The following is a 19,923-nucleotide window of genomic DNA, read 5'->3' as shown; positions in this document are numbered from 1 at the left end:
AAGGTGATGAACAAGATCAGATATGACAAAGCCAGAATTATATTAATAGTCCCAATGTGGCCCAGACAGATTGTTATCTGATTCATCTAGTGGTCTGACAGGCAATCAGCCTCCGATCCATTCCTCATCTTCTTTCCCAAGACGCCTGCCATACTCTTCATCTCAACCTGAAGATACTTCACCTCAAAGCTTAGCTCCTTGATGATTCACGGGACTAGAACTGACTTGCTATAAAGAGGTACAATAGGTATTGTTGAGCAATAGGAAAGAGTCCACAAGGCACACTTACGTTCTCAAGTGGAAAAGATTCAGCCTGTGAGGTGTCCAGAAAGATGTTTCACCTTTTCATTTTCCCCTCTCAATCATTCTTGATTATCTCCTAAAGCTTTCATTTAGCGGTTGAGGGATTCTCAGTTTTCACCCATCCTGAACGGAACAGCTGAAAGGTTTCTTAGAGGACTGGGGAACCTTTTTCCGTAAGTTAAGGAACCCACACCTATCTGTGATTTGAACTTAGTACTTAAATGCCTTATGAGCCCTCTCTTTTGAGCCATTGGCTCAGTCTTTCCTCGTTAATTTATCTCAGCAGATAGCCTTTTTGGTGGCTATCACCTCTGCTCATAGGGTGGGGAAAATAGAGGCTCTTATAGCAGATCCTTTATTTACAGCATTTTTCAAGGACAAAGTTTCATAACTTCCACACCCTACCTTTTTACCCAAGGTGTTCTCTGACTTTCACATCAACCAGTTTATCCACCTTCTGTTCCCCCCCCCCCCCCAAGCCTCATCAGTCCAGAGAGAATGCCATCTTAGACACTTTGGATGTTAGGAGGGTGTTAGCTTTTTATTTAGGCAGAACTAAGTCATTTAGGAAATCATCCAGACCATTTGTGGCTATTGCAGACAGAACCAATGGTTTGACAATTTCCACCCAGAGAGTCTCCAGGTGAATTTCTGACTATATCGTATTGTGCTATAAATCTTCAAATATACAGCCTCCTTCTAGGGTGTATTCCACAAGATCTCTATCTATTTCTATGGCATTATTCAAAAATGTTCCTATCCTGGAAATTTGTAAGGCTGCCACTTGGTCTTCCATACATACCTTCTACATTCCTAACGCAGTGGTCCAGTCTTCTGGATCAGATGCAGCCATTGGAAATGCTTCAGTCTTGGACTTGACTCTGAAGTGCTCCTCCAGCTGGGGGTACTGCTAGTAGTCACCTGAAGTGGAGTATGCATCGGGACACTACTCAAAAAAGGAGAGGTTACTCATCTTGTGCAGTAACTGGACTTCTTCAAGATGTGTCTCTCATTCAGTGCTCCACTACCCATCCTTTTCCTCTTCTTTGGAGTTTCTTCTTGGGACTTTGCAGTAGAGAAGGAACTGAGTGAGGATGGTTCATCTGCACAGTCCTATATAGCCTCAGAGTGGGGCATGAGGAAGCAGAGGGCACATTTGTGGGCCAAACAGGCACTACTACCAAAAATCTCTGATTAAAGGCACAGATGATATGAGTTCACACATCTTGAAGAACTCCAGTTACTGCACAAGGTAAGTAACCTCTCCTTCATGAATGTCTGGTAATCAGAAACCCAGTTCTAAGCATTATACTTGTCTAAGCAAAGAAGAGAAATGAACCCTGTGAGCTATGCTTCTGATCAAAATTAACCAACCCCATTCACATGTTGAACACTCAGAGGAAGCTGCCCATGAGCAATATTTAGATCAGGAATTATCTGTAGAAATTATTTGGCAAACAGTTTTGAAGGATAATCTGTTTGGAAAAAAACTGCAAGTTGCTCACTGATCATTTTTTAAAAAGGAGAGCCTAGATCACTCAAATTATTGGCTGCGAATTATTTTCTCAGATCTAGATTTATGGTATTGTAAAGAACTAGCTAGTGTGTACATGTTCCCCTGCCTTGGACTGGACTGGAAGGAATCAGAATTGCTAAGGGATGTATCACAGAGGCTATGCTGTTAAATGCTATTGTAAATTCTCCTTTAGCTCCAGTGATTCATGCTTTTGGGGCAGCAGGGTTACTTTTGGCCAGTTCTTTCAGAACAGGAGAATCTGGGTTCTGTCTCCCACTATCACCACCAGGATCAGAATGACCACAGCAAGCGTTGTCGTGACAACTGTGAAGTCCATAGGTTGCCATGGGTTTGCTACACTAGTGTTTGCAGAAGGATTTGAACTTCTGTGAGATTCCAGACACTTGATGAGCTTTTTTGAACTGGAAGAGTACGTAATGAACAGTGTATGTATGTGTACCACTACCGTCTGCAGAATGGAATCTAAACTACTCAGCTGTGTGTGTTAGACCCTATACAGCTAACAGCTAATGAAGAATCTCCTTTTGCTTGAGCAGTAGCTGGTGTGCAGGAGGATTTGAGATCTATTTCCATTCATTTCAGAGTAAAACTCATGTTCATCACAGTGACAAATGTGAAGCTCTAGGAGCCCACAGATTATTCTTTGTCACAGTATGCTTTATTGAATAATGCCTTTTGAATGTATTTGAGCCAAATTCAACAGAGATGTAACTCTATTGACTTCAGTGTAATTACACGAGGGCTTATTTGGCTCTTTCTGCTTTTAGATAATGAGCTGATAGCCACAACATCTTATCCTTGTCCTTACCCTTACCCTGGCTTCGTCCCTGCAGCTCTGTGTGTGGGGTTGGGGGGGTTGGACGGTGGAGTTGGTACCAGAGATCTCATTTAAACGGTGAGGTTGTAGGAAAATACATTCTTTATTATTCTTCTGTAACAACAAGCCAGAAATATAATATACCTTTAAAAGTCTTCCATCTCATGCCAAAGAAACCTCTGTTCAACCATTTAGAAAAATCTTGTTGCTCTCCTTCAAATCTTAACAGAAGAGAAATTGTTCATGCTATCTGCTCCCCACAGGAAATGGGCCTGCGGGCACCTGGGAGCACATTGACTGAGTTTAGCCACGTGCACTGAGGAACCGACTGTACTGTGCTGGTGTGCCTGTCTGCCAGGAGGGAGATATTTGCTGGGCTTTCCAAAGAGAAGCCCATTTCCTATCTGTCACTGGTGGCGGAGGAGGAGTCCGCTTCCCAGATACATACCAGAGGAGGCCTTTTCCTGAGCACGCTAGCACTGCTGTGCCAAGCTGTGGGCCAGGCATGCGCTCCTCCATCGAGAGAGCCTGTTTTCTAGTTACACTGGAGGGCTGCGTTCCTCAGATGTGCCTGATGGCAATGGAGAAACCCCCTCTTCAGCCGCACTAGTGGAGCATGTTTTGCAGACATGCCAGTTCACAGTCGAAAAGCCTGTTTCCAAGCTGTGGTATATAGAGGGCCCATCCCGGAGGGCCCTGTTGCACTGTTCAGCATGGAAGAGATCACCACTGGGCTTCAGCAGTGTGTTGTGCTCCCAACTATTGAATTTCATTGGGACCCCTCACTTTTCTCAACAACCTTCTGTTTTCTCTGCTCACTTTCCTCCTCCTTTCCTGAGCGGGTTTCTAAATCTGAAAGTCTCTGTAGTAGGGCTGAGGTGAACAGGCTGACCCTTTTGCCATACCATTGAGAAATGAGAGGAGATGAGGTTCGAGGCCACAATCAAACCCACAGCAGAAGAAACAGAAAACGTTATCAGCAACAAAGGAAACTTTGTTGGGGAAGGGGATGGGTGGGGATTTTTCTCCTCTCCCTCACCCATTATCTCTCTCTCTCTCTCTCTCTCTCACACACTCACACTCACACACACACACACACACACACCCCATTTGCTTTGTGCAATTGTTTCATCATTTGTTACAGTAAAATATAGATCTATAAATATACAGCTGTGACTCAAGTCCCATTTCAAGTATGATTGCGGAGTCCAGTATGTAGTGGTGGTAAGTTCCTGGGGAGGGGAGTCTGGATCCAGCAGGCAGAGTTGAGTCCCGGCTTGCTGGCAATATGGAGCAGCAGCAACATGCACACTGGCAGGAGGAGTCTGTAAGGAACAATTCTGCCTCTCAGAGTGGGCTACAGCTGAAGCATATCAGGTGGATTGAGAAAAAGTCCATTCTCCACTCATGGCATTTCCCTTTGACCTCCTACACACAGCACCATAGAATGGGTGTGTAGAATGTGCCTCTCCTATGTCCACCTGCGTGGCAGCCTCCCTTCCTCTTCATGCAGAACATTCTTCTCTGTCCATGCCATCACCAGACAAACGGGAAATAGCATTACACCTGTCTGGGGTTATCCCATCTCTTTGGATCTGGCGGCTCTGGACCGGTAGGAGGATTTTGCCACTCCAAACTGTATAAGAGTATTTGGTAGTGTCCCTGTTGGCTGATATGACAGCCGGCCTGACAATGAAGGGGTTGGGGTGGGAGGGAACGTGTGTTGTTTCCACTGGAATCCAGCAGCAGCTACAGGGAAGGGCTGCATATCATCAGAAGTCATCAGGATACAATAGGAGAGGGAAGGAGTTGATATGACCTGGCTGTACCAGCTGCAATGATTGCTGGACTCTGCACCTGGCTTACCGGAGAAATATCCTAGAAATCTGAGCTGCTTGCCAGATCATTTCAGGATAGCAAGGATCACACCGGCCACAAACATCAGAGCTGCATAACCTCTGGAGTCATCTTCCTGTCCCAGGAAAACCCACTGTGACGGGTTAGAGCAGGTTACCATGGCAATGTGTGCTTTCCCTTGGAGATAGCACTTTATCCCATTTCCAATGATACAAAATGAGTCCTTGTGTTGGCTTTTTTTTTTTTTTTTTTGTCAGTTGAAGAAGAGATGAGGCTAATATGAGGCTGTGTGGGTTTTAAAATTGGGCCTGGGAAAAGTTACCTAGGTGACAAATACAGTGCATGTGTGTGCTTGTCAGTGAGCACATGCATGTGTATGTTTGCATGTTAGTCAGTTTGTGTGTGTGTCTCTGTGTGTGTGCATATATCCTTATATTTGTCTGAGGTGGGGCTGTGTGTGAGTGATTGTGAACACATCTGTGTCAGTGGGGTATGTATATAGACCCATGTGATGACCATTGCACCCACCTCTTGGAATCTTTCTTCTTCCTCACTGCATCAAGTTCTAACTTTCTGTGCTCACGTTCAAGGCTCTGCATAATAATTCTGCCCCTCTCTACTTATCACTTTGCCTTCCCACCACACACCCACTCTACTCTGCCAGTGATGCCAGCTGTCACCCTGTTTATTTGCTTCTCCCACAACCGCCTCCATTCCGTTTTCCATGCTGCCCCTATTCATGGATCGCAATTCCTGTGCTGGTCGGCAAGCTCCTCTTTTCAATCCCTCTTGAGTACCCTCTTCATCCACAATGTCTACAGGACACCTGCAGACTCCACCTTCCCATTCGTCACCCATTCCGTTTATCTTATAAAACTATAAAATAAACACAAACCCATGTTTCACTAGTGCTGTGCACTAACCTTCACTGGTTAACACTGGAATCTTAAGAATGTTGCCTCCGTCCTTCCTCTCCTACCCCTTCCTACGTCTTTGCACCATCTCTGAGATATCTTTGTAAGCCCAGGGTTGGTTATCTGTATTGGGAGGTGTCTAGCACGCCTTTAGGTGCTCCAGAATAGGAATGTATCAATACACATAGCTATGCAAGTGAATGCAGTATATGCCAGTGCATATGGCTATGTTTGTATGCACATGTGGGGGATTGGCATGTCTGTATGTGTATGCACATCGCTGTTAGTATGTACATGTGGGTGATAAATGTGTGTGCATGTCCGTGTACAGACTGGGTGTTTGGCAGGGTGAGCGGATGGAGTCTGTGTGCTCAGATCTTGAGTTAAGGTGTGTCTTTCCAGCATTTAAAGTGAGAAGGGGAATCTCCCTTCTCTCCCTTTTGTGACCATCTAGGGACCTTCTGTCTCTCCCAGTATTCTCTTTACCAGGTTTTCCTCAACTGTACAGGAAATGGGGAGTAGCTCACTGTCCAGTAACACCAATGACTCCACCAGTGAGACACTTGCTCTGGTGTCTTGCTCATTACATGAGGAGCTTCTTCAGCACAGTTGGCTGCTCTTTCTGGTTGCAGAAGGCTCTGGGAGATGTAGGAGGAAGTGGGGACTGAAGCTGAGAGGAGGGTGTCAGGATATCAGGGGCTCCTGGAAGGTATTGGCTGCCCTTGCTGTGCATATCCCAAGGGAGCTCTGTGCAAGGATGAGGCATGGCAAGCACTTGAGGTATGACTATAGTTTATTCACTTGGGAGGGCGTGGGGGTGAAGGGGTGTAAAAGGGCCTGATGCTGAGGAATGAAATTTAGAGCTAGATGTCCTAACCCCGAAGCATGTTGCAGTAATTGAATGAGTGGAGTGGCAGCACAGTCTGTCCATCTGTCTGGGAAGATGGATTGTGGGAGGACCCAGGCCTTGCTGCTCTCAGGTACCCTGCTCACTTCTGCCCCTGCCTTCCAGGAAGACTTTCATGCCACAGAGGAGATTTGCTTTTGTTCTTCGTGTTCGCCCTCTGTGTCACCCATTAGCGGCTGCCTCTTCTTCAGCTCTCGGTGGTACTTGGCCATGAGGGACGCATAGATACAGCCATAAGCTGCTGCCACCACCATCATGATGCACACGATGCCACACACCACCCCAGCTATGATCACTGTGCCAATGGCTCGGCGCACACTAACAGGCCGATATCTCTGTTTCTGGGGGCACCCCACGCTAGGCTCCACGTCTGGTTCTGGACCTGATTTGGATTTTGAAGGAGTTGGGCTTCCTTTAGTGCACGGTGGACCAGAATTGTCCAGCACAGTGGAGCCATTCTCATCCTCCAGCTGTGAACAGTAGTTGAACATCTCCATGGGGACCATTCGCATATCCTTTCCCCGCAGCTCCTTGGGCAACGTACATGCCAGCTGGTCAATCTTCCCTCCTGTCCCAACAAAGAAAAGAGGGGTGATTCACAGCTCAGTGCCAGGCAGAGCCTGATTCAATGCAATGAGCCATGTCAGCACATCGTTGTGGTTCAGCATTTAAATACATAGGTCTAGATTCTCAGCTGGTGTAAATCAGCGAAACTCCACTGGCACTAACTGAGGATCTGGCCCACAGAAGCCAGAAAATTCAAAGGTCTGGTTACCCAAGTGAACATAACTGGGCCTTATAATACCTAAGGGGCCATAAAAAAAAGTTTTTCACTAGGAGGGTGGTGAAGCACTGGAATGGGTTACCTAGGGAGGTGGTGGAATCTCCATCTTTAGAGGTTTTTAAGCTGGGACTTGACAAAGCCCTGACTGGGATGATATAGCTGAAGTTAGTCCTGCTTTGAGCAGGGGGTTGGACTAGATGACCTCCTGAGGTCCCTTCCAACTCTAATATTCTATGATTCTATGATAATCTGGTCTCTCTTCCATGAGTGCACAGTGGGGGAGAGGACGCAGGAAACCCTTCTGTACTCCAAGAGGCAGCCAGAATCCAGCCAGTGTGCAAGAGTGAGAAGCGGGAGGGTGGATAGCACTGCCAACTGCACTACATATATCAAAGGTGATGGGATGGAGGCATGGCCATGTCACATTCACTCACTCTGGTAGGGGGTCCACAAACAGTGCCAGGAGAGCAGACGCTGCACCTTTAAAATGATGTATCAGGGGCTGCTCCTACGTTTGCTCATATGCTAACCCTGATGACATTCTGTCTGCCTGCCTCAGCACACTGCAGGCAGAATGGCTTCAGCAACTATCACGGGTTGTGATGTCTCTCCACAGCCCTTTATGTGGGTAGGGCTTCAGTAGCTACAATCTAACACATGGGGTGAATAGTTAGTATTTAGTAATGCTTTATATACCTTCAATCTAAGGGTATCAAAACACATTAAAACTTGAATTTAACTAACCCTCACAAAGCCCTTTAAGATATGAAGGTTAGAGTTATTAGCCCCTTTTTACATATGGGGGAAATGAGCCACAAAAAGATAAAGTAACCTGCCTAAGACAAAACTGCAAGTCAATGGCAGAGTTGAAATTAGAACCCAGGGGCTAAAACTCCAAATCCCATAGTCTAAGTACTCCACACTTCCTTCCATACATTTAGCAGTCTGTGTTGATGCAAGTGCTTCACTGTTTTTGTGCAAATTCTTCTGAGGGGAAAAAAACAGAATGCTCTCTGTATGCTTCTCTCATTCTGTGATGAGAGCGTCAACTTAAGAAAAAAAGTCACAAAGAAAAAGAGGTACCAGTGTGCCTTTTTGACTGTGCTCATGTTAATGCCTACTTCAAACTGCAGCCTCGTGATTGCACGTCATGTAATCTCTTCCCAGTGTGGTTATTTGAGATCACTAGAGGTAACATGGCTGTTGCCATTCTAGAAATTGAGGCCTACTCCTGCTCTCAGTGGCTTCAAAGGGAGCATGGTTGTGCCTTGGTGTTGTCACTATATATGGTGTTTTTCTTAAAATCCCAGCTCCTGGAGTCATGTGATTCTGAGAGAATTTCAGCTTTTAGCCCTCAGTGTTGCAAAGAAAAGCTTTAAAATGTAAACCATGTAGGTTTCAACATCAGAAGGCAAATAAAAAGGTCTCCAAATCTATTATTTAAAAAAACTTATGATTGGCTTAAAAAAATCATGTTTTTGGGGGCCTGACTCATGATTTTTTGATATTTTGTTTGGCAATACTTGTTATTTATAAACCAAAATTCTTCAGATGTCAACATTTCTGATATTTGCTTTACTGGAGGCAAACCTGAAGCTTTACCAACAGTTTTGTTTTTAGTTATTCCAACACAAGGAAATGGTCTGGAGAACTATTTTTAAATATGAAAAGCATCTTTTTTTCAAACTCGTAACTCTAAAATTTTCAAGCTTTTTAAAAAAGTTCTCTCCCCCACCAAAAAAAATCCACCTTTGGGTTTGGGAGCAAGTATGAGAAATAGTTAGCATCTGAAAAGAGGATTTTAGAATGCAAGCACCATCTCAGCAATAACTATAGCATTACTACGTTAAAGCACAGCATAGCATTATAGTACTGTCCCTCTTCTCTTTGGCCAAGTTCAAGAATTTAGGTCAACCTGATCTGTCTTTCTTATCTATCTTATCTTTTCTGTGTATCTCTCTCCTCCACTGCACAGTTTAGCAGTCAATCTGTAACCCTTTGATTGGATCCCTCTCCCCATGGCACTTACCTCGGTAAGAGAACCATTCCATCCAGTGTTTGAAGTCTCTCAGGTTACAGTCACATTCCCAGGGATTATCCCCAACTTGAAGCTGCTGCAAGCTGACTAATGGTTCAAAGGTCACCCTGTCTAGACTCTGCAGGCGGTTAGACCTGAGGGAGAGCAAACGGAGAGCAGGGAGGTCATCGAAAATTCCTGAGGGTATCTGAGCGAGGCCATTGATGGATAGGTCTAGTTGGCGTAGAAGAGCCATGTGCTGCAGAAGGTCCTTGTCCAGGGTCCTGATACTGTTGTTCCTTAGCTGTAGTTCGGTGAGGTTCCCTAGGTCACTGAAGATGTTCTGAGGAAGCTGGTCCAAGAAGTTGTTGGAAAGGTCCAGCCTCTGTAGGGCAGAGAGATTGGAAAAGACTGGTCCTGGCAGCACGCTTAGCTTGTTGTTGAGGAAGAGGAAGATTCTGGTATTTGTAGGAAGGTCTGAAGGGATGGATGAGAGGCCCAAGCCACTACAGTCCACTTCCAGACTGCCGCTGTTACACTTGCAGGCGGAAGGGCAAGTGAAGAGGGACTCTGCCGCACACAGAGATAGCCAACAGGCGAGCACTAGTGGGTGAAAAGCAGAGCAGAGAGGGTGTGTTAGAACAGTGCTTATCCCTCTTTAAGTCATCCATTTTTAATACAATTAAGGCTACAATATGATCACAGCGGAATTCTTCACTGCCATTCCCTGCAGCAAAATGTGCTTCTCACAGATGTGCCCTGACACTGCTAGGTCCCTGGCAGCATGAGTTTGCTCTCAGCCTTTCTCCGGTTAGCGTTTTTGGTGCACGAGCAGGGCTGGTGAGTAAACATCCCTACAGTTTCACTAGAACAAAAGGTCAGTGTGTCCCAGAGGGCTTTGCTGCCTGATGTGAGAACACTCCACAGAGTAAATTAGAATGGAGCAGAGCATGCTGGGACACATGGCCTGGGCTAACGATCAACTCAGAATAGTCAGGGTCTGGTCTTTTGGGTATATTTTTAAAAGCCACATTGCTCAGAAATAAACACCTTCACGAGTTTTTCTGATCGGCCCCACTCCCTTAGATTGTGATGTGTGATGGCTAAAAGTGGACTCAGCCCCAACCCCTACCGCTGGGCCCAACCTAAACCCTGGATCCAAACAATCCCTAACCATGGGTAAGTTCAGCTCCAGAGCCACACTTTGCAGCTGGGGCCCATATCAAGTGGTGACAGGCCTCAGTGTTAGTTGCATGAGACTGGAGGCTCGGTAAAGTGTAAAAGTGCCCAATAGTCTCTCTAACCAACTGGACACTTTGCATTTGGCACTGCTGTCAAAATCACTTCTGAAGGCCCTAAACATGGACACACACACCCGTCTTTGCTAACCTGAGAGGCTGGCAAACTTTGCAATGCTCCCCAAACCACCTGTTGCCAGGGGAGAACTCAGAAAAAATGCAAGATTAGCTGGTGAAGATGTAAGTGTTGAGCAGGATATGGGAGGCTGAGCCCTGGACTGTGGTGTCTCACAGGTGATGTTTAATCTTGGGTAGGCCAGGTGGGAGAAGGGAAGAAGGCATTGAACTATGTCTCTAGGGGCCTGATTGTGAACAAGTTATTCCTGCCATCTTCAGGGCTAGTCGCATTGACCAGGAGGGGCAACCATTGCAGTCACTGTGGATGTGTAGGGCTGTAGGACTTCAACCCATGTGGGGAACTAGTGGCCTCAACATTAGCACCTCATGCCTGTGACAATACAGCACCAGCAACAGGAGAGCAAGCTTTTCACCTCATACTGGGGGAGTGTAGCGGTTGCACTCATGCTTAAGTACTGAACTCTCATATTCACTGTAACTCCTTTCACGAAAAGTATCTTCAGAGCAGGAAATCAGTCCAACCCCCTCAATGTTTTCAGGGGCTGGAAGTTGAACATTTGACCAAAACTAAAGTAGTTTTGTCCTTACTTCATACCCAGTCCTCTCTTCTCTTCACTTTGCCTTGTAGAAGTCAATATCATTTGGTGGCTTTAGATCAGGGGTAGTCAATAGGGCTAAATCCAGACCAACAGACACTTTTGAATGGACCCCAAAATCTTTTATTTACATATTATCACTATTGTTGTTATTGTTTTTATTATTTTATCTGGAGTCTGAACCTTGACTATACCTAGACCAAGAAATTTGAACCTTGGCAAAAATAATTGACTACCTCTGCTTTTGATTCATTCTGCGGTTCAGTATTAAAGTAGATAGAACTCAAACAGTGTCCTTATACTGTAGCCTCGCCATGGATTGTCTTTCATGTATTGGAAACTGGATTCTCTTATCCTGTCTGCTTTCCTGCTTCTTTTTGTAGGGACCAACTTCCAGAATGTATTGTTTCTTAACCCCAAGGAACTCCTGGGAAGTGCCTCTTGGGAGAGGTATCTGGTGGAAGCAAATATTTTGGAGAGGCTAGGTTTATACCAGTGATGTCCCATTTCCCAGTAATGGGGCCAAATCCTGTGGGCCTTGCTTAGGCTTTATTTAGTCCTTTTGGTATTCAAATTCCCATTGACTTTAGTGGGAGTTTGCCAGATTGTGGACTGATTGAAGACTGAAGTAAGGGCTTTAGGATTTGGATCATAGGCAGTGCAGCTTCTTGAAGGATCGGATGATGAGAGGATAAGGGTGCAGATAGAATGCCCCAGATTTTCTTTTCTCAGGCTGTATCTAATGAGTCCTTCAGAAGTTTTTCTCTCTCAAGCAAATGAAATTGGCTATGTAGGCCAAGGAGACACCAATCAGTGCCCTCTTGTACCAGCTCAACCTAACGAGGCTAATGGATCACTGTGGCCAAACAGAGGGAAGAACTTTATCCTAAGCACCCAGGCCTTCCTGTCAAGCAAAGGTTGGGGTCATTAGCACAGAGACTCTTTCTCAAGTGCCATGAAAGCAGATCCTATTCTGTGTATTGGCACAGTAGCAGTGCTGTCTGACTGGACGATATTTAATTCCACTCAGAACATGTCTCTTTCTTGCTGCAGAATGGGACTTGAAAGAACAAGAGTTAGAAAGGGGAAGGGAGAGAGACATGAGTCACTCAAGTGGTCCTGTCTTTTCCTGGATGCTTGACAGAAGTACAGTATTAATAATAGATTGACAGCTCTGATGATGAGATAACACTTAGCCTCTTTGTACAGAGAGAAAGGCGAGAACACCCAGGTACTACTATACAAGTGATGCTCTGTTCAGGGCCTCTCTCTCCAAATACCTACCCTCCATTGGCCCCTGACTGAGCTGCTCTGGGATTCCGCCATTAGAGCTGACACTGGTTGGCAGGAGCAATGTGTCAGGCAGCTGTGTGTGTGTTTGTGTTCAGGAGTTTGATTTGCTCCAGGTCTCTGTACTGATGCAGGGTTCGCCAAAAAGAGAGGATCCTCATTGCCCACACACTGTACTCCTGGAAACATGGACATCAGCATTGTCCATTTTATTGAAATAGCAGTCAGGCAGAGGTCTGATTTCATTTTCCTTACCCTTGAAGAATGCATCTGTTCTGGGTATGGATTGAGACCTGGAAACTCATCTCACAGATGAGCGCTCTGCCCCACACTAAGAGAAGCAGGGAAGTGGTAGACAAACTGTTAGGCTTTTGTCCAGCCAGGATAGTGCAGAGCAACACTGCAGCAGTATGAGAGGAGTGGAAAGATGATGTTACTTTCTGGGGTGTTCAGTGACCCTGGTAGGTGGCAGAAAGCTGAGCCAGGCGTATCAGATTAGGTCAGGGCTCAGTAGCATTCACAGTAAATAATTTATATAGCAATCTAGTTGGTGCGGATGGATTACAAGGATAGTTTCCTACAGAGAAGGAAATAATTCCCTCAGCTTCTTACGTGGCAGCCCTGGGGCAGAATTTTAGGAGGGGGACTATAAACTTGCATGGCTGCTCGTGTTCTCAGTAGTGAGGGGTCATTTTTTCCTTTGTTGTGATTACCAGACTGTGCACTGAAGTACAGACACCCTCCCTCCCTGAAATCCCACTGCTGCTGCTTTGGAGTGCCATAGGGGCATGTGTTCCACGCTCTGGGACAATGGAGCAGCTGCCCCAGCGTGGATCCTGCAGTAGGAAGATGGAGGAGCTAAAATGTTAATTTAACAGCAGTGAAAGGGATTAGAGAGTTGGGAGATGCGTGCATTTATTCTTCTTTGATTTGTCTACATGTGACAGTGCCTCAGTAATGGAATGGGCACTTATTTCTTATACTACCTCAGATCTAAAACATACCTTCCTCCCCAAAGAGTCAGCAGCCTTGCTCAGCGACTCAGGTACTACCCAGGATCACAAAGAGAAGGCAGGAAGAAATCGGCTCTTTACAAGGTCTGAAGCTGACAAATGTTCTGTGTGGCCCTTAGGCAGTAACTGTGTTCTAGTACCCATCCCGCTCTCTCTCCCCAGTCAGACCCAGTCCAAAGGGAAATCAGAAACACTCATTACAGACCCTCCCACCTTAAACTCATCTTGAGCATTGTAGGCTCTCACGGCCAGCATGGCCATTCACTCAGTGCCTTGGACTGTGGAAACCCTATTTTCTCTCCTGACGTCCCCTGAGATACTGGGACATCACACTTAGCACCTGATCAAATGGGCAGCACTTACAGCAGGTCTGTTGCCACCTCATGGAAAACCTGTTCCTCCACCAGTGGCCAGCACTCACAGACAGCATTATGGTCACCGTTTTCTCCAGCGTGGCTTCCCGTCCTCCAGCCAGCCTGGCACACGTTCTCACAGGAGGGAGGAGCAAGCTGGGTGCCCTACCTGTCAGATCCTAAAAGAAAAAGCAGAAGCACATGGTTCTCCATTCTCTAGAGACAGGAGGAGATAGGCTCAAGGGTTCCATTTCCCTCCCCAGTTGTGTTTCACCTTTGGGAGTGGGATGGCAAACTGTTTTAGAGAATAAGGGTGCAAAGCGAGAGGAAAGATGAAGGTTAATTCAGTTTGGAACACTGTGTTAAAATCAGGCTCTGTTCATTAGTGTGCTGAGTTGACAGGTCTTATCTTAGATTTTGATCACCCTGAATAGTCTGGGGTGAATGTACTAGCAAAACTTTTCTCACACTAAAGGTCAGTGTTGTGGATTGCTGAGGTGATCCAAGAAGAGCAATAACCCTCAGCTCCTTCCCTCTTGCCACACATGTGCCGATACCTACTGTGCATCCACTCCCTGTGACACGGATTCGCAGTAGTCTAGGCACTGGTGGTGGCTGCCAAGCACCCTTTCACCCTTGCAAATGCCTCCTTTCTCTTTGGAGATAAAATGGATGTAATGTCTACAGCGGGGAAGGTATATAATGCAGCTCATCAGCTTGGGGATTTCAGACTGCAGCAGATGCAGGAGCAAGTGAGCAGAATAGGAGCCTTATAGGAGAAGGGACGACCAGGAATGGGGGTGGGGAGGGAGGGGAAGAGAAGGAATTACATCTCAATTAGAAGAAGAAAAATGCTTCTCCTAATTAGAAATCCGGAGACCATAAACTCTCCCCTGCCACTAAGTGACTATGACAACAGGTCCTCCCCCCTGCATCCTCTCTCTTCCCTCTGAATAAAGCAAGCAGGGAAGATGGAAGCTTTGCAGACCCTTCTGTTCCTCTGCCTACTCTTTCAAGTATCAGCTAGGGGATGTTTTCCCAGCAGTCACACCAGGGGTTAGCTGGGCAAATTCCCACCAATGTACAGGAAAGTCACATGACTGAATATCCCCCCTTTGACTCCTCTGGAGGGCTCTGACAATGCCCCTAGCTTTTATTTTTAGATGTGCACAATGCACCCATCAGGGCATCTTCTCCCAGCACACGTGCATCAATTCTATTTGCCCACACCCCCCAGTGACTAATTTATTTTCAAGGGCAAGTAAAACATCAGGAGATATTTTAATTATTGTCTCAATAAGAGGGGTGAGCAGATTTAGTGCCCGGGTCGGTACATTTTGCCAGGCTGTTGTAGATAATCATATCAAAATGCCAATGCAAAAGATGCATTAGCAGCAACAATGACAAAAAGACTCCCCATACCACCCCACAACTGAGCTGGACTATCTTGCCTACAATCTGCAGCTGAAGGAAAAACCTGAACAAATAGCTGCCCCCATTCCATATGTTTGCTTGCTGGGTGTAGAGAGGTGCTTTCACACCATCTGTAGCCATGGCTCTGTCTTAAATGCAGCCTCTGAAATCCCTCAGTCTGTCTCTCTTTATCAGTGAGAACAGTGAAAAGCCAGGAACACTTACCTGGAGGGTCTTTACCCACCGCTGCTTCCCCCCGACTCCCTGGGCACTGTCCGACTGCAGTCTCTTCTCTTCCCCCTCCTTGACTTCAACTCCCAGCCAACAGGCTTTCTCTGTGTCCTATTTAACTCCCTACACCACAGGAACAAATGGCAGAGTTAAGCTGACAGCCACAGAGACTTATCCAGCTGCTGGATAGCTGGTGTTGATCAGTTTCAAATCCTGTTGTCGAATGTTCCTGTCCTTCCCTTAGGCAGTAGGGGATGCTTGCCATTCTCTCTCTCTTTTTCCCCCTCACTTCTCTTCATCACACTTTGTCTGTGTGATAGATAGCTCTGTTCCTTGCCTGTTGGTTGTTGTTTTGTTAACACTCATCTGTATCACCTGGCTTAGCTCCCACCAAGGCTGCTTAGCTTTAAAAAGATTCCTGGGTGCTCCCTGACCTCTCCCATCAATTCATTAGGTGGCATTTTCACCCCCACAGGATCTCCCATGCAGTCATTCCTCTCCATCCCAATACCCAGTACAGGGCGGGGGTTCAAAGCAATGTTGGCAGCAGCTGAGCACTAGGACAGTGATGGTGTCTCTGGCCCTAGTTTCCGCTGCTCTTGCATCAAGCGTCCAGTTCAGGTGTTAAATTCTGGTACATCACAGGTTCCTCTTCCAGTGATACATTGACAAGGCTCAAGCACACCACATGGGGTGGAAGGATTAGACGTGTATAAATGAGACCTTTCCCTGTGTTTAAAATTTATTGCAGTGTCTAGTGATTAACACCTGTTCAGGCGTTAATTCTCTCACCTGTACTGCAACATGCGCAAGAATGGATGTGCATCTATGGACATATGACTGTATAGAGACATAAGACACACTTGTCCCTGCATGAGCATGTGATGTAAACATGCACCAAGAGCCTGCCCGTAAACACATCTACATGTACTCCTATGCCACTCATGTAAGTACCTGTGTTAGTGCACATATGCCCATCCATGGGCATGTGACATAAACAGATGGGTGCATACACAGACCGAACACACATATCATAGTTATGACCTAAACATTTATGCACACACCCACACATACACTCTCACCCACATAGCCATCTATAGTCTCATACATGTGTGCAGACACATGCACACACACATGCATGATTACAAATATATCCTATGTAGGCAAAAGCACACACATACATGTATGTGCACGTACACATACTCCTGAATGACTTGTGGCCCATATTCAGACACACCCGTCTTGTACAAACTTGCTCACATATCTGCATTCTGGCGCCCAACCTATACCTTCATGATGCTCTATCTTATGCAAGTGGCAAGCAGCCAGTCATGAGTACCCCAGCTACTTCCCCTATGCCTGGGGTTAGAAAAGCTATTATGGCAGCTCTAAGCCACCCTGGGATTCCTCTTCACAAAGGAAATCCTCAAGTGGCTGGATTTGCCAACTTTAAGACTGTTTTGCATCCTGGGATCAATACCCCGACTGCTCCACAGTCCTGGGGTCATTGTATCCTGTGGTTGTATCCCCTATTGGATGCCCTCTGGTTCCTGGGACACTGGGTCCACTGGATGCCTTGTGGTCTCTAGGACACTGTATCCTGAGCCCAATGGATGCCCTGTGATCACTAAGACATTGTGTCCAATGCAATGTTCCATATGCCTGAAATTCAACACTTTCCAAATTCAATGTCAGTGCCCAAGACAGCCTGTGGAGTGAGGGATATGCTTTTTCTTTGTGCCCTCTGACAGAGCAGACCAAGGGGCAACATTTTTAGTTTCAGCTCAGGGCAATGTAATGAGTTTAATCTATCATGGACCTCATGTTACAATTCCCAGAAATGCACTGAGCTGAAGCCCTACTCTGGCATTCAGTCCACCACTTGGGCTCCCTGTGGAGCCCCTTTCCACCCTTATTAGCTCCCTTGGGGAACTTAAAAGCTATAGAGTTGTTAGAGAACCCTAAAGCTATAGAACATTTCACTTTAATTGCTCCTGCAGCTGTTGTCAGGCATTCCGGTGAATAAAAGCTACAGCAGGAGCTACCACTGCACGCTGCACCTCCCCTCTTCATTTGTGACCAGTGCAGTATCTCTTAAAAACCTTGTCTTTGGGCTGAATCAAAATCTCTCAGGAATAGGGTCCCACAGGGCATATTGTGAGGCTGTGGAGAATCTCTGTGGGCCCCGCCTTCTGCCTCCGCATGTTGTTTCTGCAATTCTATAACACCTTCTATCCCAGGCTCTCCGTGTGCTTTACAGACATTCATTGCTATTACTATTTATTATGGAGTTACTCAACTAAGGGCATGATTTTCTGAAGTACTGAGCACCTGCAACTCCCCCTGACTTTCCAATTGGAGTGGTGGTTGTTCAGCATGCTGGAAAATCAGACTGAACCCCTGCTATCAGAGTACTATAAATCGATAGATAGATGAATAGTATTATCCCCATTTTACAGAGAGGGAGACTGAGTCACCAAGTGGTCAAGTGACTTGCCAAAGGTGTAACAGGAATCAGCTGGCATCAGAAGTACAGCCCAGGAAGTCTTTGCTTTAATCAGTGGTCACAGTCCTTTCCTCTAACCCTTAGATCACAGCCCCAACATCAACCCCCTCAAACCGCCTGTATCACTGGGGGCATGGGTGACCTCTGTTAGGGAAGTGTAGCTAATAGAGGCTACAGCAGTTGCCAGCAATACATTACAGGAAGTGCACACACACATGACACAACCCCTGATGAGTGATAGGAAAGTCCATCTCCAGTGCTAAATTGCTTTAGCCTTTATCTGGAATTCAGTAGGGATAGGGAATGAATGGAGGATACTTTAAAAAGATTATTCCCCCCACCTCCCTACTTTGAGGAGGCTATTGTTGCTGAGATTTCTTTTCACTGCAGTCTGAGACCCACCCAAAGCAGAGGGGTGATGGTACCCTCATGTGCAGTGATTAGAGCATAAGGTTTTATTTTCTACACAACCTCAGTCATCTCTAGGAGGGTGAGAGTTTGTACACAAGGCGTTGGGGAGGCAGAGACCACGTGGTCTGATTAAAGCAATTTAAAAACATGTTAAACAACTGCTTGGTGGATCAGCTTGTCCCCAAACAGCACCCAAGTTGGGAAGGGAACATGAGCATGAAACCATTTGTGCCATCCCAAGAGACCTGGGCATGTGCTGCAATAAATTGACCAGGAGCGATTATATTTTTCAGCTTATATGCTCCTGCCGCAGCGATTCCCTTTTTGTTTATTATTATTTATTTTTGTGTATTACAGTAGCACTCAGAGGTCCCAGCCAAGACTGGAGCGCCGCTGACTGTGCTAGGCACTGTATGTACACATAGTAAGGGCTTGTCTTCACTTACCTCGGAGATTCAGCGACAGTCGACCGGAGTTACGCAAGCTACGGAAAAAACTTGCGTAACTCCCGTCGACCTCTCTGCTTCTGTTCTGCACGCCGTCTTCACTGCACTGCGCCGGTGGGAACTGCATTCCCATCGATGCAGCGCTACGCCACTTGAGAAGGTGGTCTTAATGCATCGATTTCTGGATCAACTGAGCGGGACTTCACTGACTGCTCAGTCGATCCAGAGAAGTCGATCTGACGGCGGGGAATTTGCCACCATCAGTGAAGACACAGCCGAAGAGACAGTCCCTGCTCCAGATTGCTCACATTCTATGTATTTTGAGGCTTGTTTTCTGTGAACTTTTGTTTTATTAACACACATGCTCACAGAAATCCAATGATACGTTCTCTTGCTCAAATACTCCTGGAAAGCAGATTTTATGTTCGCACCACAAACCTGATTATAGGAGATATTCATCCAATAAAGGAACAAAAACAATGCCATGTAATTTGTATTGATCCATCACAACTAAGCAGTATGCATCCAATAGCAAGCCATAAAGGATGCAAAATTAATGATAAATTCCATTGAATAATCTCAAGAAAATCACGAGCTGTTCGCAGACATTTTGCAAACAGAAAAAAGGTGGAATCTGTCAAATCAGTTACTTGTTATGAATTACACATTCATCCCTATTCCCAAGTATATATATGCTAAGGTCAGAAAGCTACCTTTGAATTCTCAACACCTAGGCTCAGCTGAAGCGTAAACATGGTTATTGGCTCAGTGAAGCAGGGCATGGGGGAATGAGAATTAATAATATCTGGCTTTCTGTAACACTTGGCATCCAAGGATTTTCACATGTTTTACAAACATTAATGAATTTAGCCTCACATATCGCTGTGAGAAAGGACAGTACTATCCCCGTTTTATGGATGAGGAAACTAGGCACAAATCAATTGAGGCCTAAATTTCCAAACATGGTCACAAATTTGACTGCCTCTTGTTTGGGGTGCCCAGCTTGGAACACCTGATTTTTAGAGAGGCTGAGCACGTGCAGCTCCCACTGAAATCATTTAGGGTTAAAAGTGACCCTCTGAGCACCCAAAACTTGAGGCAGCCACAATTTCGTGGACACCTTTGAAAATGTAGGGCTGAGCAACTTGTCCA

The 19,923-nt window shown here is 45.9% G+C and overlaps 2 protein-coding genes across 2 annotated transcripts in view; one reads left to right on the top strand and one right to left on the bottom strand.

Annotated features, from left to right (window-relative positions):
- CACNA2D4 (calcium voltage-gated channel auxiliary subunit alpha2delta 4) overlaps positions 1-19,923 on the top strand; it is a 165,368-nt gene that overhangs the window by 98,305 nt on the left and 47,140 nt on the right. The gene's annotated exons all lie outside the window — the stretch shown is intronic.
- LRTM2 (leucine rich repeats and transmembrane domains 2) lies at positions 6,230-13,898 on the bottom strand. Its single transcript, XM_067536160.1, has 3 exons — positions 13,775-13,898; positions 9,149-9,739; positions 6,230-6,903 (listed from the first exon to the last, which is right to left on the bottom strand). Exons 1-3 carry the CDS (start codon positions 13,839-13,841, stop codon positions 6,449-6,451), a joined length of 1,113 nt encoding a protein of 370 aa, XP_067392261.1. The 5' UTR covers positions 13,842-13,898; the 3' UTR covers positions 6,230-6,448.

Source organism: Emydura macquarii, unplaced genomic scaffold (genome assembly GCF_026122565.2).
Source record: "Emydura macquarii macquarii isolate MOO-44397 ecotype Brisbane River unplaced genomic scaffold, CSIRO-AGI_Emac_v2 contig_3530, whole genome shotgun sequence".
NCBI classification, from domain to species: Eukaryota; Metazoa; Chordata; order Testudines; family Chelidae; genus Emydura; species Emydura macquarii.
Note: the sequence above shows the minus strand (reverse complement) of the source record. Positions and strands in the feature narration are given on the sequence as shown.